Source organism: Furipterus horrens, unplaced genomic scaffold, assembly GCF_987537825.1.
Source record: "Furipterus horrens unplaced genomic scaffold, mFurHor1.1.pri manual_scaffold_2, whole genome shotgun sequence".
In the NCBI taxonomy this organism is placed as follows: domain Eukaryota; kingdom Metazoa; phylum Chordata; class Mammalia; order Chiroptera; family Furipteridae; genus Furipterus; species Furipterus horrens.
Window position 1 is genome coordinate 57,682,685 of NW_028327172.1, and position 22,504 is coordinate 57,705,188.

The window sequence follows — 22,504 nt, forward strand, 5'->3', positions numbered from 1 at the left end:
ATAAAAGATTGCTGGATTTTTATCTATGCAAAAAAGATAATCAGAATTTTATATATTTGCCTTAGGTGATCCGGAAGGGAGAAGTCAGCTGCTGTTGGACCTGTACACCATGCAAAGAGAATGAGTATGTCTTTGATGAGTACACCTGCAAGGCATGCCAGCTGGGGTCCTGGCCCAACGATGACCTTACAGGTACGTGTATCACAATGTCAGCATAGCTACGTCTCTCAAAAAATAAAACTGAAAAAGACACAGGTATGGGAAGAGAGGGTCCCATCTCCAAGTATTTCACATCTTGGTGGCCTTAGTTTATGTGACAAAGAATTTCCTTAGGAACAGAAGCCTTCCCAACAACTGGATAATCAGGAAGATCTATATCTTACAGAGAGAGATTGTCCTATATTCCCACCAAACTAAATCAGAATCCCCAAGTTTTCTACTGGGCATTTTTACCCCATCCTCAGGATATTCCCGTAAGTTCCTATGCAGGGCCCCAGTTTACTGTCATTCGATGTGGTGAGAGAGAGCTACTGGCCAGAAAGAGACTAAAATATGTCATGATGTAACCAAGAGCAAAAAAGTTACACAAAATTGCATAGTTGTTGGTCTAAAATTCTTTGTTTCTCTCAGTGCTTTTCTTTAATCTAAACCAGGAACCTCCAACTAATGAGTTTTCAAATAATGTCAGCACAGGGTAAGACTGATCTCTGCTTGGTTTTTTGTTTGTTTGTTTGTTTTGTTTTGTTTTGTTTTGTTTGGGGGGGTTGTTTTGTGTTGTTTTGGCTTGGGTTTATTTTCTGCAGAAGCGTTAAGGAATGTGTCATTGTTTCTCAACATTATATTTCATAGCTGCTTCTAATTTTTACAATATAAAAATGGAATATGTAGCTTTCATCTTACTTTCTCATTTATTCAGTGCATATCACATGCCTACCATTAAAATAAAGATACAACCTCTATCTTAAACGAGTTAATGAGGAAGGCAAAAAGATAAAAGTATGATTACAATTAATAAAATAACATAGATTTGTGAAAAGAGGAGTATGAGGAGGGGTCCTATGAGACTAAGTTTTTTAAAGAAAATGGAGAGTAACAACCAGGAAGAGGGCCCACTACATGTTTTGTCAGGTCATCTAGCAGTTTTAAAATTAATGTAGACTTAGGACAGCTTTAGGCTAATATATAACATCATCAGTGTTAGTCTCCATTCCTCACAGGACAGAAATTATTCATGGTAGTTGTATTGGCTTATTTTGAAAGTCTTGTTCAAAAACTCCTGTGATCTTGGGCCTTTTGAGACCGGTTCACATTAAAGGTTCATTTTCAGTGATTGGTATTTAGGCAGAAAACTTTCTTTTTAAAAAAAAATTAAAATTTCTGATTTAATAAAAAATACCCCAGTGCCTTGTGTTAGCATTTGAATCCTATTTCTACCAGTAGACAATGAGCTTTCTGATCCTCTTATACACTCTGGCATCCCCCAAGTCAAGTCAGTGGTGAACACAAAGCCATCAATACATGTAGCTAAATAGATGATCTATAGCTCACTTGCACACTTGCAGTAAAATGTCAAAAAGAAAAACAGGCATGACTGGTTTCTGTGGCAGGGGGTGAGGAGTAGTATTGTGATCTTTACCTTTTTGCTATTTCTTTACTTTTTTCAAATTCCTAATTTCAACCCAGATTACCATTAAATTGAACAACTATCTTGCAGACTCAAGTATCTGCATGGCTAAGCACCTTGGAAGTGAATATACAGATGTAATATTTTTGTCGTATATTTTGTAAAACCATATTGCTGACAATGAACATGGTCTGCTTATATATTCATTCAAGAGAAAAATATTCATTATTCTTATTTGCATTATAAATTTGAAAAAGTATATAAGAACCAGATGTGGTTCTTATATATTTTATCATCTTATAAGGAGAGAAACATTAATTCTCCCTCTTCTCTCGCTCTCCTGCTCTCTCTGTCACACACACACACACACACACACACACACACACACACACATGCATGGAGAAATTGTGTTAAGTAATATAAAGTAAAAGAACAATATTTTAAATGAAAATATTAGGAAAGACATAATTTAAATCTGTGGTCATAAAAGATCTCTCTAAAAGAGTGAAAACAAGGTGAGACCTAAATGGTAACTAGAAATAGCAAAGAATTGTGAGAAGGGCCTTTCTAGCTGAAGGAGAAGCATATGGGAGGGTCTGTAGATGAGGAAGCAAAAGGAAAAATGGTGTCAGAGAGATCAGAAAGGTATCAGGGGCTAGATCACATAGAGCCTTAGAGAGCACGTTAAAGGCTTAAGTGTTCATTATTAAATACAATGATAAAGCATTGCGGGCAATATACTATAAGAAAAACATGATTGTATGTATATCTTTAAAATATTCTAGATTCTGTAAGGGAGAATAATTTGAAGAGGGATGAAAACTGGGAGCAGGGAGACCAGCTGTGTGGTTACTGCAGGTTGGCTGGAATAAATATTAAGAAAAGCTACCAAATAATCTGCCTTGAGGACTGGAGAAATAAATACATTCTTTCATAAAAATCAACAGTCTGGCTTTAGACAAGATCACCTTGAGATGTCCTTGAGATTTTCAAGTGTGAATTAATTAATTTGGAGGGTCATCAAAGTCTTTTTGTACTTTATTGTTTATGCTATTACAGTTGTCCCAAATTTTCCCCTTTGTCCCCCTCCACCCAGATCCTGCACCCCATTCCCTCAGGCAATCCCCACACTGTTGTCCATCCATGGGCCCTGTATATATGTTCTTTGGCTACTCTATTCCTTATGTCAGCAGTCCCCAACCTTTTTGTCACTAGGGACCAGTTTTGTGGAAGACAGTTTTTCCATAGACCAGGGTAGGGGGGATTGTTTTGGGATGATTCAAGCACATTATATTCATGCTCATCTCCTGCTGCGTGGCCCAGTTCCTGCCCTATACTGTACTTTACATCCCCCATGACTAATCTGTAACTACCAATTTGTACTTATTAATCTCTTCACCTTTTTCACTCATGCCCCCACCCTCCTCCCACTGGCCAATCCTCGAAACATTCTTTGTACCTATTATTCCATTTTTGTTCTGCTTTTTCATTTATTTTGTTTTTATACTCAATTGTTGATAGATATGTATTTAATGCCATTTCATTTTCATATTTTTTATCTTCATCTTAAAGAAGACCCTTTAATATTTTATATAATACTGGTTTGGTGATGATGAATTCCTTTAACTTTCTCTTGTCTGAGAAGGTCTTTATTTGCCCTTCACTTCTAAATGATAACTTTGCTGGTAGAGTAATTATGGTTGCAGGTCCTTGCTTTCATTCACTTTGAATATTTCTTGCCAATCCATTCTAGCCTGCAAAGTTTCTTTTGAGAAAATCAGCTGACAGTTCCCTTGTAGGTAATTAACTGCTTTTCTCTTGCTGCTTTTAAGATTCTTCTTTGTCTTTAACCTTTGGCATCTTAATTATGATGTGTCTTAGAGTGGGCCTCTTTGGGTCCTTCTTGTTTGGGACTCTGCTTCCTGGACTTGTATGTCTATTTCATTCACCAAGTTATAAGAGAGGTTTTCTTTCATTATTATTTCAAATAGATTTTCAATTTCTTGCTCTTTCTCTTCTCCTATGGCACCCCTGTGATACAAATGTTGGTACACTTGAAGTTGTCCCAGAGGCTCCTTATAATATTCTTATTTTGGGGGGTTCTTTTTTCTTCTTGCTGTTCTTTTTTTCTAGTATGATTGCTGTGGCTAAGACTTCCAGTACTATGTTGAATAAGAGAAGTGAAAGTGGACATCCCTGTCTTATTCCCGATTTTAAGGGGGTCACTTGTGGTTTTTGCCCATTGAGTATGATGCTGGCAGTGGGTTTGCCATATATGGCCTTTATTATGTTTAGGTACGTCTCCTCTATTCCCACTTTGCTGAGAGTTTTTATCATAACTGTGTGCTGGATTTTATCAAATTATGTTTCTGCAGCTATTAATATGATCATGTCATTTTTATCCTTCATTTTGTTTATTTGGTGAATCACATTTATTGATTTGCGAATGTTGTACCAACCTTGTATCCCTGGAACAAATCCCACTTGATCATGGTGTGTGGTCTTTTTGATATATTGCTGTATTCAGTTTGCAAATAGTTTGTTGAGGATTTTAGCATCTATGTTCATCAGGGACATTGGCCTATAGTTTTCTTTCTTCTGAGTTTCTTTATCCAGTTTTGGAATTAGGGTAATGCTGGCCTCATAAAATGAGTTATGAAGCCTTCCTTCCTCTTGAATTTTATGATATAGTTTGAGATGGAGAGTTGTTAGTTCTCAGAATGTTCAGTAAAATTCACCTGTGAAGCCAGCTGGTCCAGGGATTTTGTTTGTTGGGAGTTTTTTTTATTACTACCTTGTTATTTTAATTATGATGTGTCTCAGTGTATGCCTTTTTGGGTCCAACATGTTTGGGAATATGAGCTTCCTGAACTTGTGTGTCCTTTTCCTTTGCCAGATTAGGGAAGCTTTCAGTCATTATTTCTTCATATAGGTTTTAATCCCTTGCTCATGCTCTTCTTCTTCTTGCATTCCCATATGTGAATGTTGCTATGATTTGAGTGGTCCAAAATATTTCTTAAGCTTTCCTCATTTTTTTAAATCTTTTTTCTCTTTGCTGCTCTGCCTGGGTTTTTTTTTTTTTTTTTTTTTTCCTGCCTTGTCTTCCAAATCACTGATGCAGTCCTCTGCCTCATCTAACTTACTATTTATTTTGAGTGCATTAATTATTTCACATATTGCATCACTTATTTCTGAATCATCCATTTTTATGGTTTCTATGTCTTTTTTCAAGCTGTGGAGTATCCTTATAATCATTATTCTAAATTATTTATCTGATAAATTGTTTTCCTTCATTTCCTCTAGCTCTGGACTCTTGTTCTTTCTGCTTCTTTGTCTTCCCAATTTGGATGCATCTGTGTATTTACTGCCTTAGTTGTTAAACTAATCAGCAGTTAAGTGGATCAGTTGTTAATGTAATCAAACTGTGTTCAGCAGCCTGGCTTAAGCACCACAGGGTGGGACAGAGTAATTCCTGTAGACAGGGCTATTGCTTCCCCTCAGGCTGATGCCACTTAGCAAGGTGTGCTCTGCCTGAGAAAGATGTCTTCTCCTGCATAAGGAATGACTCAGCACAGGGATTCTAGTAGCTGTTCCTTTACTTCTCTCCCCAAAGTCACCAATCCCCGGCTCTCTTCAAAAATCTCTAGTCCATTCTGCCCTCCTTCTGCAGGAGCACAGGGTAAGTGATTGCAAATGAAATTTTTTGTGTTGGCCCTTTAAGAGGCTCTCTTTGTCTCCAGACATCTCTCCCTGGCAGACAGAAACCCTGCAGCTTCTCACAGTTGGATGTTATCTGGGTTCCTTTCCAGCTCTGGTGCTGTAGGCTGGGAGCTCAGCTTGGGGTTTAGACCCCATACTTCTCAGTAGGCTGGGGAGCTCAGCTTGGGGTTTAGACCCCATACTTCTCAGGGAGAACCCCCCAACCATTGAAATATCCCTCTGGAACTTCAGATGTTGCTGATGGAAGCCCAGCCAGCCCTCTTGTTCTTTCTATGCACTCCCTACCAGTCTCATTGTGATACAGTGGTTTCTCTGTCTGTCCTTGGTTATAAGGCTTCTCTCCAGTTAGTGTTCAGTTGGTTATTCTGGATGACTTCTCTCCAGTTTAGTTGTAATTCCAGACTCATCCTGGGAGGAGGTTAGTGTAGCTTCCACTTACTCCCCTGCCACCTTGGATCTCTGTGAATTAATTAATTTAACAAATTAAGGTCATCTAATTTATGCCAGAAAATATAATAGGAACTGGAAATATAAAATATAGTCTAAGTTTCCAAGAAACTTATAACCTAGAGCAGCAATTTTCAACATTTTTAATCTCATGGCACACAAACTAATTACTAAAATTCTACAGCATACCAAAAAATATAATTTTTGCCAATCTGATAAAAAATAGTTATATTTTGATTCATTCACACTGAACAGCTATTGTGTTGCTGTTGTCATTTTTTTATTTGACAATTAAGGAAAAAGAGGTCAGTGCCCCTGACTAAATAGTCAAGTATCGCATGTTTTAAAAGTTCTTGTGGTATACCAGTGTACCTCTTACCACACACTGGTTGAAAATTACTCATCTAGTTGAATAAAAGCATGTAAACAGGTAATAACATAGTGTACTATGTGCTGTAGGTGAAAAAATGAACAAAATATTATGGAAAAGTGGAGGAGGGCCTACCTAATCCTCGAGAATTTGGGGTGATTTATTCTTGAGGTATGATCTTGAAACTTGCCTAACAAAAAAGTATAGATCATATTAGAAAGTGAGTACAGATTAATGGCATCATCGTTCTCCTCCTTCCCCATCCCAAAAGAAGTGGCTCTTCTCTATTCCTAACCATCTATATCTAGTCATTTATCAAGGCTGGCTGCTTAAATAGCTATTTATTCTTAGCCCCTCCTTTCCTCTCCATCTGTACAACTCTTCCTTTGACTACATTCTCATCCTCTCACATTTGACTATTGCATGTATTTCCCAGTTTATTTCCCTACTCCCAAATTTATACCACATTCCTCTAAGTCTACTATTCATCTTGCTACTGGATATTATATACCAAATACAGATTTATCCTTTTATTTCATTGTTCAACACTTACCAGTGTTTTCCTATCTCTGTAGGACGTATTCCAAATTTTTCAACATGGCACACAAAATTCCCTCCCTCCCACCCCTTCCTATGATCTTTCCAGTTTCAAGCGCCACCATTTTATAACTCTCATCTTATATGCTAGTATAAAGGGCTGCTTATAATTCTCATCTACACACAATGCTATTTGATTCTTCCATGCCCATACATGTATTTTCTTTTCTGCCTGGAATGCACTTACTCCCTAACAAAGAGGAGGCACTTAGTCAGTGTGTGTCAACCTACAGTAAAATGATGGGAGAGTTGCCAATGAAGATGAAACTAGGTATTAAGGCCATCCTATGAAGTGAGCCTTTAACTAAAAAGTTTGGGCTTCATCCTATAGATAGTGTGGGGGCAGTGGAGGTTTACAATCAGAAGAATGAAACTATTTTTCTAGTTATATTGATATTATGTGAAGTTTAACCTTAATTTAGATCTACAGCACTTTTCCTAAGAGCCTCTAGCTGTTTGCAACTGTATCTCACTGACTCTGATGCAAAGTAACAGGTCACCTGGAGCTGCTAGTCAGAAGACTTCTCTGATGGATTCAGTGTTTCTAAACCTGCCACAGAGATGCCTGAAGATGGCTAGCTTCAGGGAACATTGTAAGCCTTTCCTCTGCCCACTTGACTTCTAGTTACCCCACTTCACCTTGCAACATGATAGTTCAAGCCACCCTTGGTCAGTGCTCTCACTGTGGTAATAGCAGCTAACTCATACCTAATGCTTCCTGTGTGCCGGGAACTCTTTGAAGCATCTTACAAATGTTAATTCAATTAATCCCAACAAAACTCTGTATGATTATCAGCACAGTTAAGAGATTTGAGCCCACTTAAAATTGAATAATTATTTAGAAAAATAACTAGAAATGGCAATCAACTGGCATTAATGTATATACATTTACCTATAGACTTGTATTATGTATATATTCAGAGAAAGATGTCTGAAATGAAGGTTACCTACTGATAAGAAAACGTGTTTATGAGTTGTGGAATTGTGAATTACATTTTCATATACATACATACATATATGTGTAAACATATATATACATAATGTTGAATTATATTATCAAAATGTGTTTTCATAAATAAAGCCTTAAAAATAAATTTTAAGCTAGCCATATTCTTAAAAGCCATCATAAACAAGCAAGAACCAGGAATTAGGAAGAGAGAAAGAATCTGACATGAAAACTAGAAACAAGAGAAAGATAAAAGGTTATAAATGGAGGGTGAGGGCAGAACATAGACAACATTTTTAATTCAACTTATTTTTACTGAACACAGCAAGTAATAATTCTTTATCTAACCAACATCAGATATTTATGTTAGCAGTGAATAGGAAACAAGATCTGTGCCTCAAAGATATCATCATCCTAAATATTGATAAATGATAATAAGATACTGAGTGTTATGAGCAAAGAAAAGCAGAATGGTATAGAAGACAATATCAGTGAAAGCACTTAAGTAAGGTTTAAATTTGCCTCTTCAGTAAACTGCATACAGGCAAGCAGTAAAGATGGGAGTTGAGCAAACTAAAATGAAAGAGAAGAGTGTTTTGGAGATAGAATAATGGACTGAGAGTGGTATAGGCAAGCTGGCAAAGGCCAGTTCTTGGAAGACTTTGTGAATCATGACAAATATTTCCAAGTTTATCCTAAGGGAAATTAAAACTATTTGTTATTCATTCAGTCATCCAGTCATTTATTCAACAAATATAGATCTAAGTGTTGAAAATATTTCTATGACCAAAACATAAAATTATCTACCCCCATGATATTTATATTCTAGTGGAGAAATATTCTAAATGAGTCAATTATTATCCCCAGAATATCCAAAAATTCAATTAGAATGGAAGTGTCATCAAGATGGACTGGTGTATAAATATTATTTACATAGTCACAATGTAAAGAGCAAGTATTGTTATTTACAATAGCCAAGTGCTGGAAGCAGCCTAAGGGCCCATCTGTAGATGAGTGGATCTAAATACTGGTACATTTACACAATGAAATACTATACAGCAGAAAGAAAGAAGAAACTCCTACCTTTTGCCACAACATGGATAGAACTGAAGAGAATAATGCTTAGTGAAATAAGCCAGGCAGCGAAAGACAAATACCATATGATCTCACCTAATACAGGAAACTAATGAACAATACAAACAAACAAACAAGAAAAATAAAACCACAGGCATGTAAACAAGGAGCAGAATAACAGTTACCAGGGGGGGAGGGGGGAGGGAGAGAAGGGGAGGAAAGAAGGGAAGGGTCTTGTTAAGGAATGTGTATAAATGACCCATGAACATGGACAATGGTGTGGGGACTGACTGTGGGAGAAGGGGTGGGCAGGGTGAGGGGAGCAATGAGGGAAAAAGTGAGACAACTGTAATAGAAAAACAATAAATAAATTTTATAAATGAACAGGGAGGATACTGATTTCAAATAGTGGTTTCATCTAAAAATAGAGAAGGGAGTCAGATGTGAGTTACAAACATGATTTCAATTATATCTGTAAGCTGTGTGTATGTGTAATTTGAAACAAATGACAAAATGTCAACATTTGTTAAATCTGAATAGTTTTTCATCCTATACTTCCCTGCATGTTTAAAATTTTTATATTTAAAATATTCATACTATTTGAGCTAAATATTGAATGCTAAAAGATAAAATTTTAAAATAAAGGCTAAATTGGGAATTTTAAAAGAAGGATAAGAGAAAAGGACAGCAAGGAAATTTTGCAAATCATAGTGTGAATCTGTTTGCAGTTCTGAGTATGATGATGCGGTGGGAATATAGAGCAATGAAAAAATCTTATTAGGAAATAAAATCAATAGGAGGATGGACTTGTTTCCCTGAGAGAAAAAGATAACTAAAATGTGGTCTGGTTTGAGAGAGGAAGGAGGAAAAATAGTGGAAGGCAACAATTTAAGCTAGGCACTCAGAGAATTCCCTTAAAGCTGCTGCCAAGGTAAATATTTTATTGCACACCATTCCTCACCAGATACAGGCAAAAATTGTCCTAGAAAGAATCTTTAATTTGTTTTCTCTCAAAGAACTTAGGATAGGGTGTAAGCAGCAGATCTTTAGTTCCCCAGTCCAGAGCCAAAGGCATGGAAACACTTCCAGGTGGGTTTGCCAACTCTGGCCATCTTCCAACAGACCTAAATAAAAAGAAAAAAGAAAAAATAACGTGGCTTTCAAAATGTAACCTGATGGAAAGTTTATTCTTGGAATGTAAAGGATCTATATACTGAAAACTACAAACCATTAAAGGAGATAAAAAAGACACAATGAAACAGGAAGATATTCCGAGTTCATGGATTAGAAGAATCAACATAGTTAAAATGACCATATTGCTCAAAGCAATATGCAGATTTAATGCAATACCCATCAAAATTCCAATGTCATTTTTTAAAGAAATAGAACAGAAAATCACCAGATTTTGTGGGGGACCACAAAAGATCCCGAATAGCCAATGCAATCCTGGGGAAAAAATATAACGAAGCCGGTGGTATCACACTACCTGACTTCAAATTATACGACAGAACTACGATTATCAAAACATCATGATATTGGCAGAAAAACAGATACACAGACTAAAAAAATAAATAAGTCCAAGAAAACAAGTTTCTCTTATTTTTTTAAAAAAGAACTATGTACAATAGAAAGATATGTTTTTAAAAAACTCTATTGAAATACAATTATATGCACAGCTAAACTCCAGTTTGTCTCTTTGTACAGATAAAACTAAGATTCTTCTTCTCTCTCCCCAAATTGTTATTGTATTTGTGCTCAAGGATGGATTGGGGGAAAAATTGCATTCTCTCTCATAAAAATAGATAATATAATAAAAAACAAAAATGCAACTTGATGGAAAGCTTTTTAAGGAACTTAGAATGATTTCTGGCTTTTTCACTCATAAATAAATGTATCTTACTTATTTTATGTGCAAAGCTGTAAAAAATGGAAGGGAGGCACTGCATAGCAGCATTTTAGTGTCAATAGGAACATTCTCTAAGAAAATCTTTGGTTCCCTAAGTTACCTAATTGATTTGGAGGTAGGAACCTTTGTATCTTCCCTTAAGGGGAAAAATAACAGAGTCAAACAAAAGGGAATTGGTGGGAATCTGGGAGGGAGTGGAAGATGAGCTCCAAGAGGGTGTAACCATTGACACATTTTGTAGCTCTAGCTTTTGAGTTGTACTCTCTTCTTGCACATGGTTACTTCATTTGTGTTCCTGCATTGTCCCACTTATCCTGGGATTTTTTATTTTTTTTATTTTTAATAGCACATTAAATAAAAACAGGGGAGGATTACTTTTCATTACCAATAATTAAAACTATCTTAAGCATTATCCTTTTGAATCTCATGAGGTAAATATTACTATTTTTACAGTTGAATTAATTAAGGCCTTAGAAGATTCTGTATGTTGCTCAAGATCACAAAATTAGTGAAAAAGCAACCTCAGGTACTCTGATTTCACTACTTTATGCTTCCTGCTTTTCTTCACAATCACATTTTGAAGCCCCATAGTTTCAAAAATTATAGAAAGAGAAAAAAATCAGCTTTCAATAAGTCATATGTTACTTACCATCAGATTGCTCTCATATTTTTCATTTCAAATGTGCTTACAATGAGCTGCCTATTTGATTATTACAATTCAATTTGGATGAGAAAAGGGATAAAAAAAATCCTTGCCATTTATTATTTTGTGTCTCTGATTCTTTAGGGGAGTTTGGACAAGAAATGTGTTTATTTCTGTTAAATAATTGTAAAAAATAGTTCCTATTAATCCTTAAAATAGAACAGGCTTTCAGAATGATAGTCTGTTATTTCTTGGCTTCTTGGTTAGGTAATAATCTGAGTAGGAATACGCTACATAGGAGGTTATCTTATCGTTTATTCATTCAGCAAAAGTTCTTTTATCAAGTTTCTACACTGTTTTCAACACTCTCCTAAGTTCTAGTGATAGAAATATAAAAGGAAGGTATCTGAACCTTCCATTTTGATGGAATCAAATGTCTTTAGTGAAAGAAGCTGACTTAAATAAGTTATTGCATTGAGTATAACATATGATGCATACCATAACTGAATCATACACCAAGTGTAATGGTGGCACAAAGAACAGAAGCACTCCTGAGCAAATAGTCCCAGCTAAGCACAAACACAGCACTGGGAACTGACCACGGAGTGCTCATGGAGCCACAGTTCCTACCCTCAGGCATCCCAGAGCCTGGGCAGACGCACATACAAATAAACAGTTCAATTATATTAACTGTTATCTTTTCAGTGTTAAAAAGGAAAAGGTAAAAAAATATATAGTGATAATGAACAGAGATAAATCGATTGATTTAAGAATAAATGAATAATAAAATCCAGGAAAAGTTCCAACCTCTCTCTATTGAATGTCTGACACATTTGAAAGGAACTACATTAAGTATGCCTGGCATAGAGTAAAAACTGATTTAATGTTTGTCTAATGAAAGAATAAAAGAAAAGGGGAAGTAAAGGAAAGAAGGAAGAAACTAACAAACAGAGGAAAGGAATGAAGGAGGAAGGAATAAAAGATCTAGGAGGGGAGTAAAAATTGATCACTATAGGAACATTGAAGAGAGACTATTAACCAGGTCTTGAGTGTTTAGTGGTTCCTTCTGGGAGGAAGTAGAATCAATGCATGTGAAAGTCGGAAGTTAATCAGGTAAAAGAGAGAGAAATTTTCAAGCAGGAAGGAAAGACTCTAAGGTTGATATAACATGTCCTATCTAAGATAATGTGTATATTTTTTCCAATATCACAAAGCTAATCAGAAGCAAGTGAATAACTATTTCACATTCACCTTTCTATTAAAGTCAATACTATGGGAACCACCCTTTTCTAAAGAATAAACACCATAATGGTGACCAGCTATAAAGAAAAAGAAAAAGAAAGTGACCGCTTTGTCTGATGATATAATTTCCAGGTCCCTAAGCATTTCTCAGATGTTCCTTGTTAATTTTGCTACATAACATTCACCAACACAATCTAAGGAAGGTGGATTTATGACAAATAAGTTCTCTCTAATGATTCATCTTTATTATTTTCCAATAGCACAGTGACTTAAAAGGCTTTGGAATCAGACATAGCCACATTGAAATCCACATTCCATTAGTGACACATCGATGTGACTTTATGCAAATAAATTTCCTTCTCTGAGCTTCAACCTCCTCTTCCATTATATGGAGGTAATAATAGTAATGAATTTATATATTTATTAGGGAGATTAAGTAGCATTTATAAGTTTAGTACCCCTTAACCATCCAATTATATTAACTGTTATCTCTCCAGTGTTAAAAAAAGATTTTTAAAAATATAGTGCTGAGAAATGAACATAAGAGATAAATGGATTGACTTAAGAATAAATGAATGATAAAATCTGGAAAAAGTTTCAACCTCTTTCTATTGAATGTCATTTGAAAGTAGGATTCTTTAAGTCAATGACTAGCCAAGTGAATGGCACAGAGTAGGTGAAAATTTTGCATTTGTTGAACTAAACTTACTATTATAAATATCTCTCTTAATATAATTTGAATAATCTTTTTTAGGATTTCTGATTCTAAATGAATGAATTACACAAGGTTACTGGTAATCTGGAGACTCTATAAAGATAGGCATGAGCCATAATGATACTAAAAGTCATCTGCCATCTGTTTTTAATCACACTCCCTGATTTTTTTGTTTGTTTGTTTTGTTTTCTGATTTCATTTATGACTTCATTACCCACTTTTGATATTTTTTTTTACATAAAAGAGAAAAAAATTTTAACTTTCCCAAAATGGATCTAGCATCTACTGCCTTCAATACTTCTACATTTATAGTCAACTATTTGTTGGGTAGTATTTGAAATAAAACTAATGATACTGTTTTGCAGGGTTCCAGGATTAGTCTTGATCTTCTTTTCTATTTGCTTCATTGGAGATCTTACCCAATCTCATGTTATTAAATATTATCCATACACTAAAAATTTCTGAATTTAAATATATAGCCCAGACTCTTCATCTAATCTCCAGACTTGAATATTCAACTGCTTGCTTGACATATTTACTGAAATGTCTAATAGATATCTAGATATCTCAAATCCTACATTTTCAAAGTGGAAATTCAGGTCTTTACCTTCTTTATTCCCAAGGCTGCTCTATCTTTAGCATTCTATATTTTACCTTATGGCAAATCCATTTTTTCATTAGCTCAGGCCAATGCCTTTGGAATCATCTTTTGATTGCTCTCATATCCTTCAGTCAATTAGTAAAAACACCTCCATTGACTCTTCCTTCAAATACAGAATTTTACCATTACCTCCACTGTACGATCCCTGATCCTAGTTAGTAATCAACATTAATCACCTTTACTGCTTAAATAACCTCCTAATTAGTACTCTTGATCCTACCCTTGCCCCTACCTATAGCTGCTTCTCAGGACCTCAGGCAGAGGTACCTCTTTAAAAAGCAAGCTGGACCATGTTACTCCATTGTCTAAGAACCTACAATGATTTCCTATTTTATTCAAGTCAAAATCCTTACAAATTAATATCTTGCCCCTTGTTATATCTCTGGACTACTTTCCCCTTCACTTCACCTCCCTCTTACCCGATCACATAGGTCCTTTCATTCTTCTTTAAAATAACTGGAAGTCTTTAACCCTGGGGTCATTCCCCCAGCTGTTCTCTGCCTGGAATGCTCCACTGCAGATACCATAGGGTTTTATCCTTCCCTCCTGCAAGTCCTAGCTGAAACATCTACCCCGACCAGACCAACTTGTTGAGCATTACAAATTGTCTCCCTTACCCTATCCTACCTCTTATTTTCTCCATTTTATACATAACCTTTTATTCTATTATAGTTTTATGTATTATTTTTGTTGATTATATATTGTCAGTCTCCCCGTTGGAATATAAGCTAAAGGGTAGGGTTTGTTTGTTTGTTTGTTTGTTTGCATGTTTCGTTCACTTGGGAATAAATAGGCCCTATAACACAGTAGATACTCAATAAATAATTGCTGAAGAAATAAATTACAGATTCGAAGAATGAAAAATAATCCCCATGTATTCTGTGTTTAACATTCATTATAACAGAAACTTAGTTTTCTGCCAGCTAATTCTTAACTGCATTATCTGCATTTTACAAAACAAAAAAAAAATAAAAGAAAACAAAAAAACCTGAGGCTGAAAATGTAATATATCTGTGCTGTATTCACAGTGTAAGCAGCAGAGGTAATGTCCAAGCCTTACTGTAAAAGTCTTTCTGAAAACTCATGCTTTCTCCTTGATACAATGCTGCAGGTAATATGGAAATGACCGTGAATCACTGGATTCTTTCTAAAAGGATCTCTAAAATCCTGTGAAAAAAATTGTGTGCTGGTGCTTTAAAAACAATGAGTTGTTTCAGTTAGTGTTGAAAAGAGCAATGATTTTTTTTAATGTAATGTCAGGGCTCATACATTGAAAATTTATAAAATCCCTTCTTACTCTCCCAGTTGCTCAATTCTCATTAACTTATAAATTTGTTTATCCCACCAGATGAGTCAGAAAAATGGTATATTTATAAATATGATACAATTTGCTCCAAGAAAAAACAATTGCTAAAAGGCCCTCTCTCAATGGAACTTTTCAAAACAGGTCCTCAAAGAGAACATAAACCAGTTTTCCTCTTGCTAGAACCTAAGCAATGAAAAATGTACACTCTGATCTTCTTCACAGTGATAAATTCATGTTATGGCTAAAAACAATGTCATCATGGTCAAAAATCACTCTGATAGAACCAGACTGAAGAAAATAATGTGGTTTCATTGATTTCAGGTTTTGATAAATATAGCTTACCCAAAATAAATTATCGCATTTCCCCTCAAGACCATAAAACATTATAATACAGTGCTTACCACTATAATCTAACCCACTTGGAAGATCCTCCATAAAGCACTGGTGTATTATATGAGTAATATGAAGCAGATAAATGTCTCTGATCTTGCCACCTCTTAAAAGTCACATTAAATTAAGTGAAAAATTTAGAGAGCATTTGTGCTGTCTTGTACTTACAAAAAATTTAAGATAATATAATACCATTTACTTGGGGCTGTGTACATATAAACAAGCTAAAAAGATCAAAGAGGCCTGGCTTTTCCCCAGAAAAACATATGACAACCTAATAAAATACACAGGCTCTTTAGCAGATGTTTAGTCACTACTGTTTTATGTGCATACTTCTCTTTTTCCTCTTTTTATCACTTCACAATTATTAAGCCAGTGTTCAAGTCACAAGTTATTTTATATGGTCCTCACGCTAATTCTTGAGATGGAAGCAGGAAGGTGTTATTATCTTCCCTCCTACAGTTTTAACTGATCTCCCATCTGAACTCTCAGCAGTACTTCCGAAGATGTTGTAATTCTCTTATGGCACTAAATTACTATTATGCTGTGGAGGTATATTATTCCTCGGCATATCTGATTCCTCCATTTTCAGTTTCCTTTACATCTCTTCTCCCCATTTCATGTCTGTTCTTCTCCTTGTATCGTTCCTTTCAGTTGAAATGCTCTTCAGTCCCAAATCTACCTCAGTTCCCTTAACTAAAAAGGAATGAAATAGTGGTGCCTCCCTCAGAGGCACATTGTGGGCATTAAAGACGGTGGTGAGTGTATAGTGCACAGCATAGTCGTCGGCGGCGGCGGCGGCGGCAGCCGTCCGTCTCGAGAGACGATGGTGTAGCTTCTTTTTTTTTTTTTTTTTTTTTTTTAAGTATATTTTATTGATTATGTTGTTACAGTAGTTCCAATTTTTTCCCCTTTACTCCCCTCCACCCAGTATCTCCCTCCCCCAGCATCCCCCCCCCAAGTCCATACCCATGGTTCGTAAAAAATAACTATCCCTCCCTCTCAGATATTAAGACCCTTTGTAATCTTGTAAAGGACAATGGGCGAAGGTCTCAAGCTCCTCTAGCTGCTTCAAGCTGGACATGGTCGTCGTCCTACCTACCCTTGGGTCCAGAAATCCCTAATAACAGTGGGGGTGTGGAGGGGAGGGTGGCCTTCCCACATGGGGAAGGATTGTGCAGACTCCAGGTCAGTTGGCTGTCTCCGGACAACGGCGTGCTTGGTTTAGCAGGCTGGCATCCTTGTTGTGTTCTGGGGGCAACAGATTTGGCAAAAAGGGTTTAAAAGCATCATTCAATCCATAACTACTAGGTGGCAAAAGGCAGGGATTAATTTTTCAATGTTCCACATTAGGAGAAAAAAAAAAAAAAAAAAAAAAGAAAAAAAAGGGCTTCTTTGGAGGAAGGTGTGCTAGGCACATCTCTCCTGTCCAAAACCCTTTTGCCCATTTTATTTAGTTTGGGCTGAGGGAAATAGTTTATGTTTCCCCCCTCTCAGACCTCTGGGCCCTTTCTGTCCAAGCCATTAGGATAGAAAAGAGAATTCAGTTTTAAAGTGAAGCCCACAGACCACCCCATTCTTCACCAACTCAGCCATTTAGTTCAGCTAAACTGTTGAGTCTCCGGAGGCAGCGCTGCAGAGAGGATTAAGTGAGGCTTATGCGTACAGACAATCACTCAGGTAATGCGGTCATAGGCTTATGCCCTTTGAAAACAGAAAACACATGTTAATTTATGTAACATAACCAACAAAAAAGTCTCTAAATCTGTAAGACTGTCTTATTGGGAAGACATACAGTTGCAAGGCACTTGACATTCTACTTGCCTGCAACTTGAATCTCTTTGGTGATATCACAGATATGGTTTAATTTTCAAGTGAAACCATTTTTTAAATGAGAAGAAACTTTTAAGACGGTTAGCTGCCCTACTTTACAGTCTGCCACTGATCATTGTGATTTTCCTTGAACACTGATTTTTCTCCCTAAGATTACTCTCCTTGTCTTTAAAGGGACTACATTAAGTCCATTTTTAATTTATCCTGTTCATTTGCATAAGCATAACAAGAGCAGCAAATGATCACTTATGATCTTTAGTTCTGTTTTGCTGGAACTTACCCAAGGAACATTTAGGGTGGCCCTCAGTCTGCTCTTCAGTGTACAGAAGCTGGGCCACATACCTGGCATTCATCCTTGCCTGTACACACCTGTCCTTTCCAAGTCTTTCTGGTTTTCCATTGTGCCTTAAGGTCCCTTCTAGCCATCTTTCAGGAAAACAACCTTCGTTCCTTCCCTGGAGAGATTGCTGTGGACCGCACAACCAACCATGGCAGCAGGCCTTTTATTTCGCGGGCTTTTATTACCTTTGAAAGTCATTCCCAGTTCCTTAGGGCTTTTTGGTAACAACATGAGCCCAAGCATGTCTCCTTTAGGCTTGACATTCCAGTCAAAGGCTTGTTCAGAAAAAGGAACCTCTATTAACAACTGGTCTTATTAGGTCCATGCAAAGAAACTTAAGTCATTACTTACTTGTTTAGAATGCCAAACTCTGGAGAGATCAAATAGGGAGAAAAATATACAACGTGAAGGAAAATCTTTGTCCTAATATTCACTGAACTGGCATTTCCATTCTTCATATTTTCATTTTCCCCCACTAAAAAAAATTTTTTTGTTTGTTTTTCCATTACAGTTGTCTCACTTTTTTTTTTTTTCCCCTCTTGCTTCCCTGTATCCTGCCCCTCCCTTCCCCCACATTCAGTCCCCACTCAGTTGCCCATGTCTGTGGGTCATTTATACATGTTCTTTGATTTTACACTTCCCCTTCTTACCCCCTTTTCTCCCTCCCCCCTCCCCCCTTGTTACTGTTAGTCTACTCCTTGTTTACATACCTCTGGTTCAATTTTACTCATTTGTTTGTGTTGTTCATTAGTTTCCTGTAATAGGTGACAGCATAACGTATTTTTCTTTCGTTGCCTGACTTATTTCGCTAAGCATAATTCTCTCTAGTTCCATCCATGTTGTTGCAAATGGTAGAAGTTCCTTCTTTCTTTCTGCTACATAGAACTCCATTGTGTAAATGTACCACAGTTTTTTGATCCACTCATCTACAGATGGGCATTTAGGTTGTTTCCAGCACTTGGCTATTGTAAATAGTGCTGCTATGAACATTGGAGTGCATAGGTTCTTTTGAATTGGTGTTTCAGGATTTTTCGGATATAATCCCAGTAATGGAATTGCTGGTTCAAAAGGCAGTTCCATTTTTAGTTTTTTGAGGAAATTCCAAACTGTTTTCCATAGTGGCTGCACCAGTCTGCATTCCCACCAGCAATGCACCAGGGTTCCCGTTTCTCCGCATCCTCTCCAGCACAAGTTGTTTGTTGATTTGTTGATTATGGCCATTCTGAATGGTGTGAGGTGGTATCTCATTGTGGTTTTTATTTGCATCTCTCTGATGGCTAGTGATGTTGAGCATATTTTCATATGTCTATGGGCCCTCTGTATGTCTTCTTTGGAGAAGTGTTTGTTCAGGTCCTTTGCCCATTTTTTAATTGGGTTGTCTGTCTTCTTGGTGTTGAGTCGTATGAGTTCTTTATATATTTTGGAGATCAATCCCTTGTCTGAGATGTCATTGGCGAATATATTTTCCCATATGGTTGGTTTCCTTTTCATCTTGCTGATGTTTTCTTTAGCTGAGCAGAAACTTTTTAGTTTGATGTAGTCCCATTTGTTTATTCTTTCCTTTATTTCCCTTGCCTTAGGAGATATATCAGTGAAAATGTTGCTACGTGGGATATCTGAAATTTTCCTGCCTATTTTTTCCTCTAGGACTTTTATGGTATCACGGCTTACATTTAAGTCTTTGATCCATTTTGAGTTTATTCTGGTGTATGGTGTAAGTTGGTGGTCTAGTTTCATTTTTTTGCATGTCCCTGTCCAGTTCTCCCAACACCATTTGTTGAAGAGGCTCTTTTCACTCCACTTGATGTTCTTTCCCCCTTTGTCAAATATTAGTTGACCATATGAACCTGGGTTTATTTCTGGGCTCTCTATTCTGTTCCATTGATCTATATGTCTGTTTTTATGCCAGTACCAGACTGTTTTGATTACCGTGGCCTTGTAGTATAGTTTGATATCAGGTATTGTGATTCCTCCTACTGTGTTCTTCTTCCTCAAAATTGCTGTGGCTATTCAGGCTCTTTTTTGGTTCCATATAAATTTTTGAAGTATTTGTTCTAGGTCTGTGAAATATGTTGCTGGTATTTTAATAGGGATTGCATTGAATCTATAAATTGCTTTGGGTAGTATGGACATTTTAATGATGTTGATTCTTCCCATCCATGAGCATGGTATATGCTTCCATTTATTTGTATCTTCTTTAATTTCTTTCTTCAATGTTATGTAGTTTTCTGAGTACAGGTCTTTTACCTCCTTGGTTAAGTTTATTCCTAGGTATTTTATTTTTCTTGTTGCTATGGTAAATTGAATTTTTCTTTCAGTTTCTATCTCTGAGTTTTTATTGTTGGTGTATAAAAATGCCTTTGATTTCTTAATATTGACTTTGTATCCTGCTATTTTGCCGAATTCACTTATTAGGTCGAGTAGTTTTTTTGTGGAGTCTATAGGGTTTTCTATGTACACTATCATGTCATCTGCAAATAATGACAGTTTTACTCCCTCTTTTCCAATTTGGATGCCTTTTATTTCTCTTTCTTGTCTGATTGCGGTGGCTAGAACTTCCAAGACTATGTTGAATAGGAGTGGGGAGAGTGGACATCCTTGTCTTGTTCCTGACCTCAGGGGGAATGCTCTCAGTTTTTGCCCATTGAGTATGATGTTGGCTTCAGGTTTCTCATATATGGCCTTTATTATGTTGAGGTATGCTCCCTCTATTCACATTTTGCTGAGAGTTTTTATCATAAATGGGTGTTGTACTTTATCAAATGCTTTTTCTGCATCTATTGATATTATCATGTGGTTTTTGTCTTTCATTTTGTTTATGTGGTGTATTACGTTTATTGATTTACGAATGTTAAACCATCCTTGCATCCCTGGGATGAATCCTACTTGATCGTGGTGTATGATCTTTCTAATGTGTTGCTGGATCCGGTTTGCCAATATTTTGTTGAGGATTTTAGCATCTATGTTCATCAGCGATATTGGCCTGTAGTTTTCTTTCTTTGTTGTGTCTTGACCTGGTTTTGGAATTAGGGTTATACTGGCTTCATAGAATGAGTTTGGCAGTCTTCCCTCTTCTTGTATCTTTTGGAATAGTCTGAGAAGGATAGGAGTTAGTTCTTTCCTAAATGTTTTGTAGAATTCACTTGTGAAGCCATCCGGTCCAGGGCTTTTGTGTGCTGGGAGTTTTTTGATTACTGCTTCAATTTCACTAGCTGTTATTGGTCTATTCAGACTTTCTGCTTCTTCTTGATTCAGTTTGGGAAGACTATAGGTTTCCAGGAATCTGTCCATTTCCTCTAGGTTGTCAAATTTCTTGCCATACAGTTGTTCATAATAATTTCTTATAATCCTTTGTATTTCTGTGGTATCAGTTGTGATTTCTCCTCTTTCGTTTCTGATTTTATTTATTTGGGTCCTCTCTCTTTTTTTCTTGATGAGCCTGCTTAAAGGCTTGTCAATTTTGTTTATTTTTTCAAAGAACCAGCTCCTACTTTTGTTGATCTTTTGAATTGTTAGTTTAGACTCTATGTCATTTAATTCTGCTCTGATCTTGATGATTTCCTTCCTTCTACTTGATCTGGGCTTTGCTTGTTGTTCTTCCTCTAGATCTTGTAGCTGTAGGGTTAAATTTTTTATTAGATATTCCTCTAGCTTTTTTAGGTAGGCCTGTATTGCTATGAACTTTCCTCTTAGGACTGCTTTCGTTGTATCCCATAGGTTTTGGGTTGTTGTGTGTTCATTATCATTAGTTTCCAGAAACTTTTTGATTTCTTCCTTGATGTCATTGTTAACCCATTCATTATTTAATAGCATGTTATTCATTCTCCATGAGTTTGAATGTTTTTGAGTTTTTTCCTTGAGGTTGATTTCCAATTTTAAGCCATTGTGATCTGAGAAGATGCTTGATATAATTTCAATTTTCTTGAATTTGTTAAGGCTTGTTTTGTGTCCTACCATGTGGTCTATCTTTGAAAATGTTCCATGTGCACTTGAGAAGTATGTATATTTTGCTTCTTTGGGGTGAAAACTTCTATATATATCGACTAAGTCCATTTGATCTAGAGTGTTGTTCAGTGCCTCCATATCTTTGGTGTTTCTTTGCTTCGAAGATCTGTCCATTGTTGACAATGGGGTGTTAAAGTCCCCTACTATGAGTGTGTTGTTGTCTATATCTTTCTTGGAGTCTTTCAAAATTTTCCTTACATATTTGGGTGCTCCTAAGTTTGGTGCATATATATTTATAAGGGTTATATCTTCTTGATATAATATTCTTGATAAAATATTCTCTAGGCTTTCTATAGGATGATATAAACCATTATTTGCAATTCCTTCCTAATTATTTTCCTTATTTCAGAGAAGGAAAACTCTGACTCCAAAAAACCTCCGCTGCCTTGCGGCATACCTCTTCAGGGGAAAGGCTAAGGGAGTAAACCCCGACAGAAAATCCGGAGCCGGAGTCCCTAAGGCGGTTTGACGTTGTAGTCAACACCGGCAACTCCTGCGGCACACCTGAAGCCAAGCTGTATTGACTCCGTCTTTCCCTTGGACCCTTCAGCTGCGAAGAGAGGGGGGGTCTGCTGCATGGGCAACAGCAGACCCTCCATATCACCCTGCCCAGGCTCTGTAGCTTCAGCGTCATCACAAGATGTCGATTCAACACGGGAGGAGACAGATACCATGTCACTCCCGA

The 22,504-nt window shown here is 36.5% G+C and overlaps 1 protein-coding gene and 1 long non-coding RNA gene across 2 annotated transcripts in view; one reads left to right on the top strand and one right to left on the bottom strand.

The window, feature by feature from the left end:
- The window catches only part of GRM5 (glutamate metabotropic receptor 5), a 481,197-nt gene that overhangs the window by 393,868 nt on the left and 64,825 nt on the right, over positions 1-22,504 (top strand). Inside the window, exon 6 of the mRNA XM_090267802.1 lies at positions 66-192. Coding sequence (XP_090123928.1) covers positions 66-192 — 127 coding nt within the window. The remainder of the gene's footprint in view (positions 1-65; positions 193-22,504) is intronic.
- Positions 9,756-22,504, bottom strand: part of LOC150018623 (uncharacterized) — a 129,951-nt gene continuing 117,202 nt past the window's right edge. The window contains exon 2 of the long non-coding RNA XR_016509211.1: positions 9,756-9,902. This is a non-coding gene — a long non-coding RNA (uncharacterized LOC150018623). The remainder of the gene's footprint in view (positions 9,903-22,504) is intronic.